Below are 22,645 nucleotides of genomic sequence, written 5' to 3' on the forward strand. Positions count from 1 at the left end.
TTATTTGTGTCGTTTAAGGCATACCTTTGCATAGGTCCTCAGCTCCTTATCTTAATACAAAATCTGCACGCATTAGATATGAACTTTTCGTTGTAACTGCCCTTAGTCTGTAAGTTGAACCAACAAGGTGAGAACTTGCATATGCACAGAAACAGCCACTAGTCAATGCATAAGCCCCCTGTGCATTGCTTATACGGGCGCCTTGAGAAAGGAGAGGGGATGACATTGCGCGTGCAGCTAGCTATATATAAAGCTGTCATGGGGTGGAGTTCCTTGACTTCAAAGTCGCGCTATATATATATTTGACGGTCCTCTCTTGGGACGCTTCATTCAAAGGACTGGCCGTCCCTCGGGGTACTCCAGCACCATGCCAGCCAAACCAGCTCCTATCAAGAAAGCCCCTTCCAAGAAGGCGGCCCCTAAGACAGCGGAAAAGAAGGCCGAACCCGCGCCCGCTCCAGAGCCTGCCCCCGAGCCCGCACCAGCTGCGCCCGCACCCGCCGAGGCCGCTCCTGCCCCTGCTGAGGTGGCACCTGCTCCAGCCGAGGCAGCTCCTGCCCCGGCAGAGGCTGCCCCAGAGGCCCCTCCTGCGGAAGCCGCACCTGCACCCCCTCCAGAAGGTACTGTCTGGTTCGGAAGAAGAAAGCCTATTGCCTCATCAAGCTTACTTATATGCAATTTCTTTTAAAGCGCTAATACGCCTAACTTTATTATATTAACTGCAATAACTGTCGTATATCAAGCTCATATTTTATTTTATTGTTTAATACTCACTATATGGAACCTGCTTTATTTTGGACAAGTAACATCTAACCTTTAACTACTAAAAATAAACATTTAACATTAGCTGCTGCCGCTCCTGCTGCGGAGGAACCTGCCGCTGCCGTAGTACCCGAGGCACCCGCTGACGGTAACCTATCAACCAAGAGATAACTTTGCGCATGTGAATCTTTCAAATTTTCATTTTTTCCCCACCATGCTTAATAATCTCTTAAGATTTCTTGTATTACTCGTTTAGCAGCATGCTTTCAACAGCTGTGCTTTTATTAAGAAATATTAATCACTAGTCTATGAGACTAGCCCACTTTTTTATTTTACGCATGACATTTACAATTTGGCTGCAATGCAACAGCTGCTTATTAACATCTAACATTTAACATCAGCTGCCCCCGCTGAAGCTGCGCCCGCCGAGGCTGCCCCCGCTGAAGCTGCCCCCGCTGAAGCTGCGCCCGCCGAGGCTGCCCCCGCTGAAGCTGCGCCCGCCGAGGCTGCCCCCGCCGACGCACCCGCAACAGAAGAGCCAGCAGCCGCTGCTCCCGCTGATGGTAATAAGACACGCTGTCACGATCTGATTGCACGTCTAACATAGCTGCTCGCGATCGTTCTCTTAACCTTTAACACACAGTAGGCCTACCCGTTTTGTTTATATTTTTCATTTTCTCCATTTGAACATTTACCTTTTTGAACATTAACAGTACACAGCTATCTTTTAACATCTAACATTTAACGACAGCCGCTGCTGCCGCCCCTGCTGCAGAGGAACCCGCTGCTCCCGCTGCACCGGAAGCTGATGGTAACATAATTGCAGTAACAGCCTATTACCACAATACAAGACGCTTTGCTTACGGTGCGCTCTCGTTTGCTACTTGTACAGTACTAATGGCTGGACTAAACGTGGGCTACAGTATATACATATGGCGCGCACTATGTTTATGTCGCCATTCACCATGTAGCCTACTAGTGCAGTTTACCTGCAACAGGTGTCCTCTAACTTCGTATCTAACATTTAACGTCAGCCGCCCCTGCCATCGCTGCAGAAAAGCCTGCTGCTACCGCTGTACCGGACGCTGAAAAACCAGCTGATGGTAAACAAATTAACAATTAAAAATAGTAATCATTTACAAATTGAGGTGCTAGGCTTTCTAGTGTTTTATTACCTGCCAGTTGCATGTAAACGCACCGCACTAACGACTAGCTATCAACTAGACATACCGTCCGTAATGTAGAGACTGTATGCTAACATTTATTATCCAGCATAAGCATTAACAGGCACCGGTCGCCATTTAACATCTAACATTTAACGCCAGCCGCCGCAGCTCCTGCCGCAGAAGAACCCGCTGCTCCCGCTGCACCAGAAGCTGAGAAACCAGCTGACGGTAAAATAATAATAATCTTGTCAAAATGCATCACGCCTCACCAAGCTTTGTTACCTGAAAATTCAGTAACTTTATAGACCTTAAAACCGCTAATATTTATGCATAAAACCTTCTAACTATTCTATAGACCCGCATGCTGTAACTTGTCATCCAAGAGCATTAACAGCTGCAATTGAACATATAACATTTAACATCAGCCGCCGCCGCCGCTGAAGAACCCGCCGCTCCTGCTGCGCCGGAAGCTGAAAAACCAGCTGATGGTAACAACTGCATTTTAATAATCAAGATTCTTATATAGATGTTGCTGTACCTGATCATTCATGAACTAACAATGTTACAGCGCAAATAATTATACAAAATCATATCCGTATGGTTCCGGTTCTTTTGCTCACATATTGATATTTACTAACAATTATTAAGTATTAACACTTTACAGTTACCATTTCACATCTAAAATTTAACATCAGCCGCTGCTCCTGCTGCCGAAGTACCTGCCGCCGCGGAGCCAGCCGCTGCACCAGATGGTGAGACGCCAGCAGGTGGTAAAATAACACTTAAACTGCGTGTCCACGGGCATCAGTTTAGAGCAGACGCTTCGCAGATCCATCGAATTCTCAATAATCGGTGAAATCCCATCTACCACCGATGCAGTCAATCTCTGCAACATCTGCTCACAAGTGATGCTCTTGAACACGAAAGGAGAAAGGAAGAGTTTCTTTTTTTTCCTCTGTACAAAACACATAAACTGTTGATTGACCCAGAGGCATGCTGTGATTCGTTTAGATCAACGATAATCGTGCAGTGTCTGAGGATATAAAAGAAACTCTCTGTTGTACTTTTTTCCTTTTTAATTCTTACAATGGCACAACTAACGATGTAACATCACTACTAATTAGTCATAAATATGTCCATATGGTTCCAGTTTTGTGCCCCATATGTTGATATTTACGACCAAATAGTACGTATTAACATTATACAGCGATTATACAGCGATTAACGTCTAAAATTTAACATCAGCCGCTGCCCCTGCCGCAGAAGAACCCGCTGCTGCTCCTGCCGCTGCACCTGAAGCCGAGGCACCAGCGGATGGTAAAATAATGTCAAGGATTGACGAGTTTCTTTTCTCATCGTACACAACGCGAGCTGAGCCTTTATTGGCTTAGAAGCTCCATGTGCTGCATTTATACCAGAGGCGCACTGAGGACGGAGACAAAAGAAACTCTCTCCCACTTATCTTGCCACCAATGTCATCCTACTGAATTCAAATCTTGATACCACGCCAAAGTGTTGTTAAGATAACTTCACGTTGAGGCTAATAGCTGAATGGTTTCAATTGGGTGCTGTCTATCTACACATTTAACTGAACCAGTTTGCTTTGCAACGGACAAGAACTGTCATTTAACATCTAACATTTAACATTAGCCGCCGCCGCCGCTCCGGTCGCTGAGGAGGCTGCCGCTCCCGCTGCGCCAGAAGCCCCCGCCGACGGTAAACCAACGTTTCAAGGAAAACGAAGGAAAACCGTTAGTCACTATAAGTATGGGGTCTGCCCTAGGCTTGGAAGTCTCTGGAGATTGGACAAACTTTAACCTAACAATTGTTAACAACACTAACTATTCCAAGACACCCAGTCTCCCATACTTAAGTTTCTAAACTGTTTATCAAGTGTTACTGAATCGAGTCAAGTGTGCTTCTCTAATAACATATAGCCTAATATTTAACATTAGCTGCCGCTGCCGCTGCCCCTGCCGCCGAAGAATCCGCTGCTCCCGCCGCTGAAGAAGCACCCGCAAAGGGTAATTTAGCATTCAAAAAGACACCAAAACGCCATTTATGCTCTTTGCTGGGTTGGAGTCAATTACATCTTTGTCGATGATTTTTTTTCAGTTCTAATTCTAATTCCAGTTCCATTTTGCAATGGAAAGGGAGGTGAAATCTTCAAGCATACAATTCAGTTTGGTGTCACACAGAATTTTATCCTGGTTGCAAGGGACAAAACTGGATAAGGATGGGGCTGGAATTTTGAGAATGGAATGGAATTGAGAACGAAGAGCAATTGACCCCAACGCTGTCTTTATTATACGCTCTTTTTCATTAATCTCATTTAAATGCACATTTAACATAGCCCCAGCTGCCGAAGTGCCCCCTGCAGAGGAACCCAAACCCCCAACGCCCCCTCCCCCAGCAGGTAAAAATGCGGTCCAGAGGAAAGCCTTGTTGGCCTACATCTCTTGGAATCTGTTTATTTGTTTTTGTTTTAAAAGTAAATTGATTATAAATGTAATATTTCGCATAGCATTGGCCAGTACAAGATTAACTTACCTGTGCTTTTTTGTCATTCAGTTCCTACTAGTGCACCTCTGAACGTGACTGTTGAGGATGTCAATGACTCCTCAGTCACAATCAAATGGAGGCCACCTGAGACCATTGGTGACTCAGGCTTGGATGGGTACACTGTGGAGTACTGTAAAGACCAAAGTAAGTCCTTGCCAATGAATACTCATGGCTGTTGGAGGGCCATCGTTGCTATTTGGGTGAAGTTTTGTGGTTAGTGTAATGAGCCTCATTTTCCTATGGTGCATATGGGAGCTGAGCTTTTGAGACAGAGGTCATAGGGATCTTTTAAATCAGTCCTGAGCCACACGTCCCATCAGCACCTCTGTGAATCATGGTGTGATGTTTTGCCTGGTGACCTCACACAAGATGTGCTTCTGAGCAGAACAGCACTTAGCTTGAACTCCAATTATGATTCCTCACAGCAGCTGGCTCAATTTGGAAAAATCCATGAATATTCATTAATCATTAAAGCACTGTCATTTTATTGCATATTAACTGCAATACTTAACAATACATTCTGTGCAAACACACTTTTCTCAATTTGTCCAATGTGAGACTTGGGTCATACTATTAAAATGTGCTTTCATAAAGTGTGTGTTTAGTAAATATCAATCAACATGGGAAATAACTGTTGGATCACAACTGGAAGTTTACATTACTTGATAATCTCCCACAAGCACAACCCTAACCTCAAAAGGTTCTTGGAATGTTGCTTAGCATGTATTCAGTATTTTACAAAAAAAAAAAACAATGCACAGATAAATCTGGAGTCAAAAAGATGTTTATCTTTATCCCCATTTTTAATGGTGAATTTGATTATGCTGTCAAGCTCATTTAAACTTGGTCTTAAGTATGTGATTAGGAAGCCATCTGTGATGTGACATAAATTTAACATGGAAATTTGTCAAAAATTGTACTAGCATGTCAGGCCCATTGGTTGCACCTGTCTCAGAAGTGTCACCAGTAGATTGATTCGTAACTTTCTCCTGCCCCTATTAGGCAGACTCTATGTCAAGAGTCGTCACTCTATCTTCAAAGCCCACATTTAGAACCTGGATTTATGCTGAGGTCAGAAAGGAGCTACCTCTGAAATTACATAATCCAGACTGAAACAAGTTTATGACAAAACACTTAGGTGCAGTTTGTAATTATAGTTGTGAGTAGTAAAAATGATAGAACACCACATATATCTGAAGTTTGGCTGGCTATAATAAGAACAGTGGTCTACAGTTGCTTAGCAGACTGACACAGATGCTAATTTAAGGTCTAACTGGATAATCCCTCCATGATACCAGTGATTCTAAAATAATAATATCATATAATCCAGAAATAAGTGCTGGTCATTTTCTTTATATTACCCCTACTTTTAAGAAAAAAAATGTTGAACTTTTTTACATAAAGCATTTCGCATATCTCACACATTTTTCTATACCCAGGGAGAAGTGTTTGGTGAACCCAGGCACTATTGAAACCATAAGTCTATGTTCATTGTGTTGATGTTATGCTCTCATTTTTCTGGTGCTCCACAGCAACTGACTGGGTGGTGGTAAATGCAGAGCCAACAGAGTCCAACCGCTTAGTGATCAAGGACCTGACGAAAGGGGACGTCCTGCACATCCGTGTGGTCGCGGTCAACCCTGGAGGCCGCAGCGAGCCCGGTGTCCTGGCCGAGCCTGTCAAAGTGACCGAGGTTGTGGGTGAGTTGGGGACTCTCAGGACGGGGTCCAGTCACACCCCCCCTCCCTCCGTACTCCTGACTCATGCACACATTACTCCCCAAACCAGCTGGGCCGAGTTCCATTCTTCTGGCCTGAATGCAGGCTTAGCTTGCCGATTTTGCAGGACTTGACCCCTGCCCTCTGCTTAGATTACCATGCTTGTCCCTCAGTCTGTCTTGCTGAATTAGCTCCCAAGAAGGTCTCTGAATGTTGCTGCAGGGAAACAGCTTGTGCTTGGATTTCCACAGCCATATCGACATAGGCTTTGTTGTTAAGCAGTTAACAGTAACGTTAAGCAGTTAACAGTGATGTGGTATGGTTGAAGTTATCTTTTATCCAGATACAAATGTTTTTTTTTTTGGACATGTTGGTGACTGAGCTGGCAAGTGCAGGTGCAGGTGGTTTCTTGGGGTAACCAGCCAAACTGCCCCCGTGTTGATGGCAAGTTGGCTCGGAGTATGGAGGGGTGGAGTAACATGGCCTTCCGCCAGGCCCCTCCCACTGAATGGACTCTGCAGATGTGGAAACATAAATCCAGTATCCTGCGCTGACAAGTGCTTTCATTGGCATTAAATTATAAACATAAAAAGTAAGTGTTGTCACTCTCTTCAAAAACAAAGATGGCTGCCAGTGCTCATTTTTGTCCCCGCTGTTTGTCTGTTTCTCCGAGCTGTGCCAATTCAGAAGGGTTTTTTTTTTCCACCCCGTTCCTGAAACACAAGCTGGCGTATGAACGGAGATCTGTTACATAAATAGGTCAGCTGCAGAGGCCATGCTGAATAGAGTTACTTGTAAGAAGCTGAGCAAGGTAAAATTCTTGGTCTCCGACTGGTCGCTTCAGCGGAATACTCTCCAATAATGCAGTGTCACCACCTTTGGGGTAAAAGCTGAACCCCACGGCCGTACGATGTGTGCCTAGTCCATTTGTCACTCACAACTCAGGGCAGGTTTTTACCTTGTGACTGTCAACTGGTAGCCACGTTTAACAAAAGGGTTAGATAGGGGCATTTCTACATGTGGTTTTAGCATCAAGGTACAGTAAACGTATGGTTATGTTTGAATTAACAGTTAGTGTATTATTAATATTATTTTAGCTCATGTTATGCCACAGTTAGGACATGTCCTGAGACTAGACAACTGATTTCTTGACCCAATAGAAATGACTCAACCATGAAAAAACACACATATTAAATCAATAAAAGTTTAAGTTTATAAGTTTAAATCAGTTCAGAGGTTTAACCCACCATTGACATACAAATCAGAGATTAGGACAGCAGAGACCTCATCACTATTAGATCATAATTTCCCTCACTTGGAGGTAGGTAAACATTATAATTTGCGTTCATCTCTTTTATCTGAAAATTGAATTTAGAATTCCTAAGCCTGCCTAGTCCTCTTTTCATCCGGTTTTGATGTGGTGAATAGTCATTTAAAAAAATCACACATCGGCTAATATGCCACAGTCCTCGGTGTGGTTTCTAAATTAAGGAGATGGTGTTTGTAAACAGGCCACCAAGGGCAGAAATCATCAAGTCTGTCATGGACTACAGGCGGGCAGGGGATCCGTAACTTGAGCTTGACTGGCACATATTGATTAGCGCCCTCTAACGGAAACATCAGACGCCATGCAGTTCTGTCAGCTGCATCTGCTTTATGTTAGCCTGCAGATAAAGGAATGATATGAACCATCCCCACCACACACACATCGCCCCAGTGAAAACAACCAGGTTGCCCGCGAATGCCTGCAAAATAACTGGGAAGTGAAGCTATTAGCGAGGATTAAGAACGAGGGTTTTTGGGCCACGCTGAGCCCTCGGATGGAGTGCTTACTGGAGCAGGGTTGGGTTGCTGTAGTCCTAGCAGAGTGACAGTGACAAGTGAGTGTGTGTGAGGGGGCGGGGGTTGAATTCTTGCTGGAAGGGTGATGGGAGGCACAGTAGGGGAAGGCTCTGGATCTCATGTGTCCTGTAGGCTGTCTGAGTCCTGAGGAGATTTGCCAGGGACTCTGAATCTGGCACACGGTATTCTGCTTAAACCAAAACTATCCTGCAAAGTGTGTCAAGTCAGGACACCGTGAAAACTATTCATGTCCACATGCGTTTCTTTAATCTGCTGGACACTCGTCCTCTCATCCGCAAAATGTTCACAACGCTAGTCTGCCAATGCTAACAGCTGGAAGCTTGAAAACATTGAACTCTTCTCTCAAATGGAGTGATTCTCACAGGTTGAATGTTCCAAAAAAATCAAAAAGAAAAAGGTTTGAAGTTTGTGAAAGAGTGTGGTGTCTTCTCAGGTTGGGGGGAATCAATATACCCAATTATGTTGGAGTTTCCAGTTGCTTCAGATCAGCAGTAAACCTGTCATGTCTGCCATGTGACGTCTTCAGCAGGTGTTGGTTTTCACATTTCACCTTTGAAGGTCCTGCATCAACGAAGATGAAAGCATCCACCTCATAAATTGATCACTCCTTTCCAAAACTGTAGCAACTAACTTTTCCACGTCCAACTTTCATTCCAGTTCGAACATTTCAGAACTGAGGTGTGCCCACAAGCAGCCATAAGAGTTTATGATGTTACCCCTCAATTAACAATTGATGTCAGAGGGTTGGGAAAGTGTACTGTCAGAGGTGGTACAGTGTTTCACATAAAAATCCATTTCAGTGGCAAGTTTAATTTTAACTCCTTGACATGTCTTTTCCCAGGGAGTGGTTCATCTATTTAGGGTCTGGGTGACCTGTCATTCTCAGCGTTTGTGACCTTTCACATTAGATGTGTATCTGAAGTGTCATGCTCACAGATAATGTCTGTGATGGATTGGGAGCAGCGGATGGTGTTGGGGTCAAATCACTGGGCTAAAGGGTCAAGGGTTTCAAACCCTTCGTACTCTCTCTGCCAAAGCAGACTGGAAAAAATAATATTCAGCAGTACGTGAGTTATTAATTGCTCCTTTACGTGCAGATCGTCCCAAAATCCGCCTGCCCCGCTTCCTCAGATCGAGGCTCGTCAAGAAGAACGGACAGCAGATCAATATTGTCATTCCCTTTGTGGTGAGTTGGTCTGGAAAAGAGCTAGACCTGTCAGCATCCCGTGAATGTATATGTCTGCCATTATGAGCATGGAGCGTGCCGAGATTCCAGCAAAATGTTTTTTTTTCCTCATGTGAACAATTTTTAGCAGGAAGTAGCCTGTTTTCAGCCAATCCCCATTCCTGTTGTTTTCGTTTAGGGCAAACCCAAACCTGTGGTGACTTGGACAAAGGATGGTCAGCCTTTGGATCCCAAGAAGGTCAGTGTGCGGAACAGTGACAAGGACAGCATCCTGTTCATCCGCACGGCTGAAAGGGACCACTCGGGCAATTACGAGATGACCGTGAAGGTGGAGAGCTTTGAAGACAAAGCCACCATCGTCATTCAGGTTGTCGGTGAGTACCATCATTACCAGTGACAGTGACAGAGGCTAGACCATGACATTGGTTTAGTCAAAGTATGTGGGAATAAGAGCAAGAATACAAATGGATGGTCTGTATATTCCTTTCCAAGGATAACAAAGCATTTTACAGGAAAGGGGTAACTCACCTCAGCTACCACTGATTTGTAGTGTCCAGCTTCTCATTGGGGAGCTGGATACTACAAACTCACCACACTTGTGGCGGGGAGAGAAGGAATCATTCAGACAATTGAATTGTTCCATGATCACATGGAAAGAGCCTGAATGGAATTTTAGCCACAACACCAGGAAACCGCCCTACCCTTAAAGGACCTCAGTTTAACATCTCTCCTGAAATCAGTTTTCTGTACAGCCTTCCTGAGTGCTGATTCCTGGAGGTCTTTGTCTGCTTTCTGGCCTGCAGAGCCGCCCGGTCCACCCACTAGCATCAAGCTTGTGGACAGCTGGGGTTTCAACGCTGCACTGGAGTGGACCCCACCCAAGGACACTGGCAACACAGAAATTACAGGATACACCATCCAGAAGGCTGACAAGAAGACTGGGGTGAGCAACTTCGGCATCAAGAATGGCTGAACTTATAAGTTACGGTTGTGGGTAGTTAGGCAAGTCTTGCACAATCTATGAATATAGTCAGTCATGGCATGACACTTAGAGCAATCAATGCTAATATTCAAAGTTGAAGAAAATCGACCCCCGATTCAGGCCTCCCCATATTGGAAAAAATGGCTGGATTCACTGAATATTTGTGTGTAGGGATTCTTGAAACAGAGGGTGCATCAACAGAGATCATGGGTGATCTCTGTTGATGCTCCAAGCTGATCATAGTTCATTGCAAATATATATATATAAGTGCTGTCATAAAAGGCAGCTCACATGCTTTCTGTCATGCTTATTGCTAAGTCAAAGAGTTTCCTTCTTCATGAAATCATGATTTTTGGGAGAGGGGGTATTTACTGAGTGACGTTTCACCAAGAAGGTGTCATTTACATTGACATTTACATTTTGTAATTTGGCAGATGCTATTATCCAAAGCAACTTACAAGTGAAGCAGACTACAACACAAGCAAAAAGCCATATAAGGAGTCAATAATATTAGAAGCGCTGCATGACCAAGTTTCAATAGTTAGCCAGTAAAGGTACAAGCTATCTAGTAGAGATACAAGTGCATGAAACCATAGATTTGATTTTTTTAAGGAAAACAAAGATTAAGACATAAATGCTTTAGATGGTAGTGATTCAGGTGTTTAGGTGAGTGAGGAAGAGCTGTGTCTTCAGATGTTTCTTGAAGATAGTGAGGGAGTAGGTAGGAGATGTGCGCTGCATTATGAGTCAGAGGAGCCACAAGAAGAGGACTCAGGGTGACGAGACCTTTCTGGTACACAGTGTGGTTACACTGCCCCCTATTTCTGATCCTAATATTGCTGAGTGGCTTCTTCTCAGCCTGAACCGAGAGCCCTGTCCAGCTCTGGCCCTGCCTTTGCGTTAAAATTAGGGTCTGAGAGTCTGAGGGGTGACGAAGGAGCTTTTTAAGGCCATGAGTGATGGCTTTCTCCAGGGCTTTGACAGAAGCCTGGCTTGAGAGGGACAAGGAAGCCCGACGTGGCTCCCCGTTGACGCATTATACAGTCAGAGCAAGTGACAGGAGGGGACACGGTGCTGACGAGGGGGGGTTAGTGTTTGGGGGGTGGGGGGGGGGTATGTATGCTGTCATAAGGTGAAGCGAGGACTAATTTAGCCATTTGCCAGGCGTGTAAATCTAATCCGGATGGCAGAGTTCGGCCTCTGTATAAGGCCTTGGACACAAGCTGGCCCATCAGCTTGTATGGCCATTTTGGTCCTTTGAGAGACGGCGGCGGTTTCGCAGAAACCCAGGGAAGGGAAAAAATGCACGGCAGTGCCTGAGTGACTGAAATGAAAATTGTGATACTCGATAATGAGGTCAAAGTGTTCCCAAGGCTGATCTTGGAAAGAAATATATGACAGGAAAACATGACATGTTATTGGAACTCTGTGTATCAAATGGATTCCTGAAACGAATCATGTGTCCTCTGGAAAAGTCATCAAGCAGCTGGATTAGTAGTCCTAGATTGGAAAAAAGTATGTGCACTTAGCAGATGGAAATGACTCCTTGAATGTTTGATTGATTGATTGATTGATTGGTTGATGGATTTTCTTATTAAAATGTTTTAGTCACGTTCTGGTTAAACTCATCTTCCTGGTCTATGCCTTAGATCCTGTTAAAGTCGTATTTTCTTTTTGCGCCCCAGCCCATGTTGCCGTTGCTGTGTTCTTGTTGCAGGAGTGGTTCACTGTCTTGGAGCACTACCACCGACTCACCGCCACCATCTCCGACCTCATCATGGGCAACTCCTACTCCTTCAGGGCCTTTGCAGAGAACAAGTGTGGAAGGAGTGAGGAAGCTGCTGTAACAAAGACATTAGCCACCATCCAGAAGACAGGTGAGGTGCTGCTCTCTGTAGCCCTGGGACTTCACTGTGTGCTCGTGGAAGGCATGGATTTAGGGCACCGCTGATCATTTCCTGTGCCGCTCAGAGACAAAACCAAAAGCTATGTGGGCCAGGGCGGGTTGGATGTCCCCACTGCAGGGACATGGGATTTCCAGAACGACAGGGGCGATACCCCAGCCAGCACATAATGTTTTCACAACGTTCCTGCGGCGTTGTGACAAAGTTATCATATTGCCATGCGATTACAGGTACTTTCTGAGAATGGCATGTGTTACTTGAGAATTTATTTATGGAAGCAATTAGGGAGTAGGAGTTGTGTTCCAGCGGTGTTGGACACAGGGACTAATGCACTTCCAAATAAAGCTGAATGAAATAAGCCCTGGGTCTGAACTCAGTTCACACATCATTGGAAGCAAGGCTTCTAGCTAATATCACTTAAAGCATGGAAAGATGTCATTGATTTCATTTGAGGGGGTGAATTGAAGGAGCCTTTTACATTACATTACATTACATTCACTTAGCAGATGCTCTTATCCAGAGTGACTTCCACCACAAAGGAACAGAAGTGTGTCTGTTCAAGTTGAATGAGTAACAATGTCAGACCAGGCAAACAACACTCCCAGACCAGTGAGTGTGAGCATAACACTGTTCAAGCCCAACCACAGGTTACCTTGTGCAACCTGACTAGACAAAGGGAAGCTGAGTATAGTATCATACATCAGTCACTATATCACAGAATCCAGAACTCATTATGATACTACACATAAAAATGTTAGATGTTCATCTGTCAACATGCATAAAGATAAAAGTCTGTAAAAGGCTTCCATTCAAAGTAGCCTAATTCATGGGCTGATGAATGTTAAAGCAAGGGAATGCCGCTCCTCTTCCTCTATCTGTCCTGACTCTGACGGTCAAATGTCCCACAGGTATTGTCTACAAGCCTATGGAATACAAGGAGCACGACTTCAGCGAGGCTCCCAAGTTCACGACTCCCCTGAGCGACCGGGCCGCGACCGTGGGTTACACCACCAAGCTCCTGTGCGCCGTGCGCGGGTGCCCCAAGGTAAAGTCTTCTCCAGCACTTCCTCTACATCACTTCCTGAAAGCAAAATGTTGTCGTCCTCCTCCAACAGAGATAGCAGGCTATCATTTTTTTTTTAACTGCATGTTCCCAATCCAGTTTCGCTGAATATCACCTGTTGTGACGCTTCGGACTCGATAAAAATAACGACATGAAATCAGGATTGCAAAGCGTTGACGGAAGGTTCACAATCCATCACATGGTGTTGTTGAAATGATGCACACCTCAAAGGCCTTTCATCATGGTGGTATCCATCTGTCTGCTGTCTGGCCTGCTTTCAAGCCACATAGTGCCTTAAATCACATCAGCAGATGTGAAGAGTTAGCACTCGGCAGTGTCACTCGTACACACGTCAAGACATCTTAATAAACAAAACAAAAACAATCCCCACAGCCTCCATCTATTTTACTTAAATGCTCGTGAAATTATGTTGCTGATTTATGGCAAGAAGATCTGTTTATGCAAACATTATACACGGTACAGTTTGTAGGAATTAGAAAATATCTGTACCGATGACTAGTTGATATGCCATATTTACCGAACATTTGGTTCCTTTTCTGAAAATTATGTTTTTTTTCCAGATTATTTAGTCTTGTCCGTATATGTCTTCATTTTTCAATGCACACAACTTATGTTGTCTTGCTAATATTAAACATACTTTCTCAGCTACCACAGTTTGTCACAGCTGTGGTTATGTGGTTTTGATATCGATACCTGAAGTCATACTTGCTGATAATTATGGAGGTTTGGCAGTGCCATATGTGGCAGTTCAGGATGAGCATTAGCTAAACAAACAGCGTGTGCAGCCTTGGACAGGAGGTCATGGTTAATGGTGGGGACATCATGTTTATGTGACCGTGTTGCCCTTGGCTCCACACTCAATAAACAAACAGGCAATTGTAGCAGAACGCTACCGCTACCTCAAAATAGGCACTGCAGTTGTTGAACGGGTGGGGGAACTGGCTGCTTTTTCTTTATGTCAACCACAAGACCAGCTGTGTTCCCTCTAGAGGCCACTACAAGGGTTGCAGCATCTGCCCTGCCAAAGCAGGCACAGTGTCAGATTTCACGACAGCTGAACCGGAGAACTCGCTGAATAAGTGCGATGACCAAATACACTGCAAAGCCCTTCGCCGTCACCGGCTGTGTGCCTGGCGCGACATTTTCCATCAGGACCGCAGCGCTGCGTCCTGCTCTTCGACTGTGGGTCTCCTCCCATGAGTGACAGGGGCACTGGATACTGTGCTAAATGACTGAAGCGTCTGAAAGTCGAACGCTAATCTTAACTAAGCGCCGTGGATAGTCAGAGTGGTCTAATACCATAAACAGTAACTGAGTAACTGAGTAGTGCTGGAGTTGCCTAGCTCCCCTTGCATGTTGCAAAGTACCCCTGTAATAATAACTCATCTCCATCTTGTTAATCGACTGCGTGCACTTGACATGAGTGTACTGTATGAATACAGCTAAATTTACTCAGAAATGTATATGAATTTATCCAGCACAGATACTGCCAATTTTCAATTTTCAATTTACGCCTGATTTTGTGAATGCATATGTTCTGCTTAAACCATGTCATCTCACAATAAACCCTTTGAAATGTATGTTCAAAATGACACTAAAAGGCCTCAGAGAGCAAGTTTTAATGCACAAGGCTTAAACCAAAGGCAGTTGAATAGGATGTTCCAAAACTGGCCTCACTGTATACAGTTTGATGGCTTGGATTGATTTGATTTTGTCTCTAAAAGTCTTAGACTATGCAAGAGGGTCTCGTGATGAGACAAAATGAGACAAGAGTTTCTGAATCGTCTGCCACACCCAAACGCCGGTGTGGGACCCTCCCTGGCTGTTTTGTAGTATGGGATCACTTCCTGTGGCTAAACTGACAGCATGAGCTGAGAAGGGATACTTGTGCCCTGCCAAGAAAGGAGGCCCACCAGACTTGGTCCGCTTTGGGAAACCCTATCAGGGCATGTGTCAGGAGGCCCCCTGTGACACAATATGAAACAGATGAGAACAAGAGAGGGACTCCACTCAGAAAGCCGATAAGGGTTCTCACAGAGAACCGGGAGTGATAACCGGGAATGGCACAGGCTCAAAATGGCTCCCCTGGCTCTGTCTCCCACTGCAAAGTGTCCATCTGGGTCTGTCATCCAAGGCCTATTTTAGCCACTCGCTTCCAGTGCTAGATGCCTCATTATCAGCGTTTATCAGCGCAGTCCCTCCTTCACTTCGATGTGTTTAACATGACTTCATAGGGATGTTGGCAATTCCTTTGCAGTCAATGTCTCTTGTGTAACATGCAGTGCCCTTATCTTGGCTCTGTTTTTAAACACTTGGAATTTGCTGCGCAGGTGGCAGGGCACTCCGGGGTCATGGATTGTGTGTAGAGTGAGAGTTGCCACCGTCATTCCTGGAACCTAAAGCTGACCAGTGCAAAATTTTCAGGCGTCAACCTTGTTATCGCTTCAGCGCCTTTTCTGTGAGGGCCGCTGCCCAAATGACGCAGCGCGACTCCAGCGCAATGCAAAAGGGCACCGTTTAGGAAAGGCCTTGCACGAAGCAGCTGCTCTTCAGTTTTCCGGAGGCGCCGAGCACGCGGAGTGATGACACATCGCCAGGTGTCAGAGCGTTCGTCCCTGTGTGTGTTTACTCTCAGTTGGTCGGGATTGAGGTGACTACAGGGCTCTTGTTAGCACCCCACCTGGTCCACTGCAGCTACTGTAAAAGAATCTCAGGTCTCCTTGGGCGAGGAGACACAGTGCCCCGTCACTGCAGGCAGGTTGGGAGGGAGTGCTAAAGTACACACTGACACCACCGGGTCACCGCTCTGTTGAATGTGTGGTGTGCCACGGGGGGGGGGGGGGGGGGGTGAAAGGTGCCGGTTTCGGATGTGTGAAATTCCCGCCCCCCGAGGGGGTTGACAGGACACCCCTGCCCTGGGCATGTCAGTCCAACCGGATGCCCCCCACAAGGAGAACATGCCCTTGCATTAGTGGGGAATGGCTGGAGTTAGCATGGGGGATATCATGATGTGCTTTTGTTTATTTGTCACCCTTGGTGGTCCACACGGTTTGCTAAAAAGTAGAACCACGATTTGAATGAATTACATAGTGTTGAGCAATCATAATTTCATAGCCGTCATTCAGAAGCAGATAACACAAAGCAGCAATAATTAATGTGTGAGACAATTCTCAGTTACACAACATATAATACCTTCATCAAATAAAATGTGTCTCAAAGGGGCTAATCCAAAAAGACAGTTGGTGCTGGAAACTAATCAGTAACAAAGAGTAAACAGGGACGGTAATGGGAAATAATGGCAAGGGAACTTCACTCACTAAGAAGTCTGTGGGGTCAAATCTCAGGTGGTGACACTGCTGTTCTGCCCTTCTGTAGGGTAACTTAACAGAGCTTCAGTAAATTATCCAGCTATATAATTGGAGAGTACTATCTGCAGCTATACCCAGATAAGCAAGACATCCTGGACACAACCATAAAGGAGGAGCCTTCACCTGTCTCCAAAACTAATGATTATTTTTGCTAACTTGTTAAGTGTGTGAACTTAATAGTGAGATCTGTCTAAATCAAGTCAAATCAAAGTTACCAGTAACCTATAATAATTTAAAAAGGATAATGAATAAAACTATATAATAATAATTAATAAGAAATAATCAGTTCACCCAGGTCAGTAATGGATACCGTCCTTCAAACTGCTTTTTTAAAATGCACAGCAGTTGAGTAGCATAAGAAGGGCCTAGTCAGTGAACCAGTCTAAAACATAGTCGGTGTTCACTGTGACAAGTGACGGTCTGCTGCTGTCCTGTCCGCAGCCCAAGATCGAGTGGATGAAGAACCAGATGATCATCGGCGACGACCCCAAGTTCCGACAGATCAGCAACCAGGGCGTGTGCTCCCTGGAGATCCGCAAGCCCTGCAGCTTCGACGGCGGCATCTACACCTGCAGGGCGCGCAACGCCCACGGAGAGGCCACCGTCGCCTGCAAGCTGGAGGTTAAACGTGAGTCAGAGGACAGGGACAGGGCCTGGGGGTGGGCGTCAGGCTGAAACAGGGCGGAAGTCCACCGATATGAACATAAGCGTTGCCTCCCAATGCTTGTATTTGAGTTGGGACTGAATATGCTGGCCGTGCAAAATGACAATCTGTAGCGGAGGTTCAAAATCGTGAACATTTCCTGTCTTGAGGTGTCAGCAGAAAACAGAATGGATACATGCTTCCAGAAGCTTGAGGGCGGAAGTGTTCTCCAACTACCAGTTAGAGTGAAACATGGTTATGGCTCCACCATGTAGCCATTATCTTTTCCGTCTTGTCTGAAAAACATATGAGGTGTAGTTAAATGATGAATCTGCCTAGCTTTTAAGTAAAAATGTGTTGGAACTGTGGCAGTGTGGGGCCAGGTGGGCTTTTTGAGTTGTCATATGTAACGTTAAACTATTAAAACCATGCTTTAAATAGATAACCACTGAGCTTTATAGAGGAGCAGTAGCTTTGATATTCAAATATTATTCATTTTGAATTAATGTTGTTGTATGCTGAGAATGACTCTACTAATCTGGCTTTTCTCAACAGAGGTCCTTCTTCCAGAAGCTGACAAGAAATAGACCCACATCACATGCATACAGGTCAGTGTGATATCAGTGATATCTGTATAGTTACGTTTTGTACGTTTAGTTAAAATACTTGTGTCATTTCTTTATGACTGTTGGTAATTGAAAAGTGTTGAATGTAATGTGCAAAGATTTTTGATGCCTTGCTTGTCTGATTTGTGGCTAAACTGTGAATGGAAATGATAAATTAACCCCATATAGCAGTGTGACCTAAGGCTGGCTAACACTATATGATTTTGACTGATTGCACACCTGGATGATGCAGTGAAAGGATTACAACAGCAACAACAACAATAATAATAATCAAAGCATAAGAACACATTAAAAGCTACACATGACTGAGACTGTGTAGTTTGTTTCATTTCCCTCTGTTGTTCTACTGCCGCAGTATCTTTCAGTGTGCACTGATACATCTTTTCAGTCTATTTGTTCTCAAATGATTTAAAAACAATACTGGAAAAAAGAACCAGTAAAAATACTAAGCATGTTTTTTGTGACTATTAACACCATAAGTCCGTATGTGTTCAAAGGTAAGTTTTCTGCTCCCCCTGTTTGCAAATTGCCTTGCCTCCTCAGCAGGATACAGCAATAGCTGCTTTATTGCCATCATGTTTTCTCTGATCGTTGCAAATCTGCACCATCAGCCGATGTCTGAAATGGTTACACGTGTGCCGTAAAGGTCGCCTGACCTCAGAATTTAGTTTCATGCAAGCGTGCATAAATCTTAGTGTGCTGTGGTGCTCTGATGCCATGATGGCAAATGTCACAAAGTGTGAACCTATCCAAAGGGAGTAGGTACCGCGTGAAGTGACCACAACTGCTGTGGCATTAAAACATTGAATTTGGCAGCTCTACGACGTTACTGACAGGCGGCCCGACCCGTTGGCCTCTCCTCAAACGTGGCTGGAGATGGGTTCTGAAAAGGTGGAGTTTAACAGGGGTCGGAGGGATCATTTAAAAGGATGCACCTTGAGTCAGAGATCCGAAATGCCGACTGCCTGTTATGCTGTTGGCTACAGACTCAAAACAGCAAATTGATCAAATTATTTGGAAAAATTCCAGAGCGGTTCGCCTTTCTTTTGCGTAGCGAGAGGAGCCACATTTGGAGGTGATAATGTGGTGGAGATTCTTGTGATCCAGATTTCAATGCCAAATAGTAACATATCAGAAGCCCACATTGATAAGAATATGTGTGACTCGCAAATGAGTATGTACTTATTGCATTTTGTGTATGTACCATGTAAGTGAGTACCGGGGTTTGTGTTGTCACTTGGACTTTAAAGAGCAGCTGGCAAGTTTTTCATGGGAAACATAAAGAAGGAATGCATCTCGCTCCCAGCACCTGACCTCTCGTAATATAGCACCACTCAGCAAGCTGACTTGCTTTTCAAAGTCTCACATAGTTTCTCACTTTTGGAGAAAGGAGTCAGTGGAAAAAAAATATGTATATATTGAAAAATGAAAGCAAATGAGTCTTTGTTGTCATATGGGGACATCACATTCTAAGACCTGAACACTGATTGTTTACAATGTTGGCATGGCTGTACGTTTGGACTCTGGCGCATTTGAAACCATGTGATCTCATCCTGCTCCTGTTACAAAGTAACGAGAGCCAGCCTCGGGCCAGGGCTCGGAGGAGGAAACAGCGAGGCAGGGGCCTGCCTCTGCATTTGAACACTTTGCTCTCATATTTGTTTGTCTATTTGGGTCCCGCTACAGAGGGGTCAGCTGTGTCCCCCCTCCGTGTGGGGCCATACATGGTAGCTGAGCAAACAGGAAGAATGTGGCCTCTCCCATTGAAATACTCTCGATGGCAGTGTTCTAAAAATGACCCCATAAAGACTCCATACGATTTGCCCGCACAACTTCTTCACATTTCCCTGACTCGACAGCAGCAGCAGGCGAGGCTACCGCTGCCTGAACACTGCAGAATAAAGGCTGCTTTTATGTCCAGGCAGTGCTAAAAACACAGCAGATCTTACCATAGACATTCTGTTATGTTATCCAGCTCCTGCGTTCCTTCTGTTCTCCGTCTAAGAGGCTCCAGTTGGTAACAGGAGGTTCCAGTGCTGTTGGCATTCCTGTGCTGGCTGTGGATGTTCTGCTGTAGATGGCATTGGTTCACTGTCATAAATGTTCAGAACGAACCAGCAAATCAGATCACTTTTAGCTTCAACAACAGCAGAGACACAGCTTTCATAGTGAAACACACAGAGCTGATTGTTTGGTTAATAGTTAGCGAACATGTGATAAAACCTTCCAGTCACACATATCCAAGCTGCCAGATTCTTGTGAAAACAGATCAGCTAAGCTACACAAGATCAGTGAAGGAGGAATTTTCTTTACTGTGTGCTGCAGCAGGGGAGGGATGTTTTGCATGTAATGACAATGTTAATTAGTGCATTGAGGCTGCATGTGGTCATTACCTGTTTTAGGAACAAGTCTGTTTTAATGTTATGCCCAAATGTTGTCTCTTCAAACGCAGTTATAGTTTTTTGTGTATGTATTTACAACCAGATAAGAATTATTGAGCAAAGAGCACAGCAGACAAAATTTAGCATTTTCAAATTTTACAGTAATGGATTAAGTCTCAACATTTCATGAGGTGCTAAGGTATTTTCTTGATTGTTATAACTCACAATTGCCTTTTGTTCTGTGTTATAATTCTTTAACCAATGTCTAGCAGTTGCAAATTATGACCAGCAGGAGCCTCACCCAAGAAATAAAGAAGGTGAGGAAATCACAGCGGCTCAAAATTTTTATGGAAATTATACACACACACACCTACATATATTGTGTGTGTGCATGTGTGTGAGAGAAAGAGAGAGAGAGAGAGAGAGAGAGAGAGAGAGAGAGAGAGAAAATGAAATACTTAATTGCCATTGTCATTGTCATTTCTGATCTTTATCTGTTTCTTATTTCTATCTTCCAGGAAGATTGTGAAGGTGGTTGAAAGCTGAAGTGAATCGTGTAAATATTAAGAGAAAGACAGTTTAATGAGTTAAACTGGAGGCAAGTTGTTCTGCATCCAAGAGATCCCATGAGGGCCTTGAATTTTCCCTTTTCTTGTAAGAAAAAACCCACTTCATTGCAAACCAAATATAAATTTAGAATTTAGATTTAACAATTAAGATGGAACAATGTACTTATCTGCAGAAATGGTATTCCTGACTGTGTCCTCTATTGCAGCTGAACAAATCTGTAAACAGTTAATATCTGTGAGTGAAACACATGGACACTATATGGCATTGATTGTATGGAATTGCATGAACATTTATTAAAATGGATATCTTCATTCTCTACCCAGTTTAATAAAATAGTCTTTGTGTTCTGTGCGTATGTCCTCTCTTCACCAGTACAGATGTTGACCAGAAATGTCCACCTTTGTACAAAGCTCTGCTTCTTTGTCTGGCATTACTGTATATAACCACACTTATACCCAGATTCAGTCTAATAGCAAGGAACTTTAACCTTAACTGTCCGTTAGAATCAATTGAACTCATACTCTTGTGCATGAACCAATTAACACTCTCATGTGCACATTATTAAAAGTAGGGTTGAAAAAACTTCTGCATCTCATTGTAAAAAGGTAGGTTTTCTTTGAATAAATTATAAGGAATGTATCCATTTGTTCCATTTACTTAGTTCAGAGCTAGTTCACTGAGCACAAAACTATTGTAGTTTAAAACAATCTAATGAAACATTAACCACTGGGGTTGAGGAAGCATTTACAGTAACAGGGATAAAAAAAAAAAAAAAAAAAACATCCGTTGTTAGACAGACACCTACTCTTTCTACATATTCCACAAACAGTTTGGTACCAAAAGAAAATCAAGTTCATTCTTGAAAGCTGTGACCTGTTGCCAACTACACATGAGTTACTATACCAACATGAGTAGCAGAATCACTTTTGAAATAAAACCCATGTCATTAACACCTAATGAACCTACCATATAGATTAGGTCTGTAAAGCGTTAACATTCAGGAGTGGTCTCTGGGATTGTATGAAAGCAAATGCTACAGCTGGACAAGGCTTATCCATCACTGTTTGTATTGTAAAGCTAGAGGGAGTGATGTCATAATGTGACATCTAAGGCTAGTGCTTGATTGGTTGCCTTGTTTATTGTACAATATTGTGCCTTGTGGGTTTTAAAGAAGCTTAAAATGCACATGTAATTGCAGTTTTACATACATAAACAGGACAATTCCCAAAATGGGTGTTTACATTTGGCCATGCCCATACTGTTAATTGGCTACACAGAACCTTGCATTCTCTATCCACATCACTTCCCCAGGTGATGTCTGTAAATAAGAAAGGAGCTCTCAGTTGACCTTCCTGGCACACATTCCAATAATTTTTCATGTTACATTATCACTTAAGTGCCATCAAATTTCACTAAATTTTTCAGTTTGGAGTTAGTAACTTTTTATTTTTAATTGAATGTCCTATACTTTTGTGAAGTGCTCATCAAATAGCATGCTAAAATCTAATGTAACTGTAAAATTGATTGAAAAAAGATGAAAACCATTTTCCTTCAGTATGAGGTATTATGAGGTAAAGGAATTTAAACAAATTTGTTCCTTTTAGTTTTAATTAGTTCTTTTCTGTGGATGCACAGATTTGTGATTTTGTACACTCTCACACCATCTACACTACAGCTGCACAAGTTGGTATGTTTGGTTGTAGCTTACAGTTTCAAGCTCATGTTTCCTAGCTGTTGTACATACAGAATAACACTTACACTGTTGTAAAGTATCTGATTGATTTTAATTCTCTTTTGCACTAGAAGCTTCCTGTTTCCAACAACTGGTAT

The 22,645-nt window shown here is 43.8% G+C and overlaps 1 protein-coding gene across 3 annotated transcripts; it reads left to right on the plus strand.

Moving 5' to 3' along the window:
• The first annotated feature begins 270 nt into the window (after positions 1 to 270).
• Positions 271 to 21,133, plus strand: mybpha (myosin binding protein Ha). 3 transcript variants are annotated; one of them, XM_036533798.1, is made up of 13 exons: positions 271 to 620; positions 4,282 to 4,344; positions 4,500 to 4,634; positions 6,023 to 6,190; positions 9,169 to 9,257; positions 9,436 to 9,631; positions 10,061 to 10,200; positions 11,957 to 12,116; positions 13,052 to 13,188; positions 17,037 to 17,223; positions 17,794 to 17,846; positions 20,515 to 20,562; positions 20,764 to 21,133. In XM_036533798.1, the coding sequence occupies exons 1-11, from the start codon at positions 368 to 370 to the stop codon at positions 17,823 to 17,825; spliced, it is 1,560 nt and encodes a 519-aa protein (XP_036389691.1). In that variant the 5' UTR covers positions 271 to 367; the 3' UTR covers positions 17,826 to 17,846; positions 20,515 to 20,562; positions 20,764 to 21,133. The 3 variants fall into 3 exon arrangements, with proteins under 3 accessions (XP_036389691.1, XP_036389692.1, XP_036389693.1); XM_036533799.1 differs by having other exon boundaries at positions 20,518 to 20,562; XM_036533800.1 differs by lacking the exon at positions 4,282 to 4,344.
• Positions 21,134 to 22,645: the final 1,512 nt, after the last annotated feature.

This window comes from Megalops cyprinoides, chromosome 7 (assembly GCF_013368585.1).
Source record: "Megalops cyprinoides isolate fMegCyp1 chromosome 7, fMegCyp1.pri, whole genome shotgun sequence".
Taxonomy (NCBI): Eukaryota; Metazoa; Chordata; class Actinopteri; order Elopiformes; family Megalopidae; genus Megalops; species Megalops cyprinoides.

Bases quoted from the DNA above. Each gene is read 5' to 3' on its own strand.
- mybpha (XM_036533798.1), top strand. From the start codon at position 368: ATGCCAGCCAAACCAGCTCCTATCAAGAAAGCCCCTTCCAAGAAGGCG. The intron at 6,191-9,168 runs GTGAGTTGGGGA...CTTTACGTGCAG, and splicing joins CAAAGTGACCGAGGTTGTGG to ATCGTCCCAAAATCCGCCTG. The intron at 9,632-10,060 runs GTGAGTACCATC...TCTGGCCTGCAG, and splicing joins CATCGTCATTCAGGTTGTCG to AGCCGCCCGGTCCACCCACT.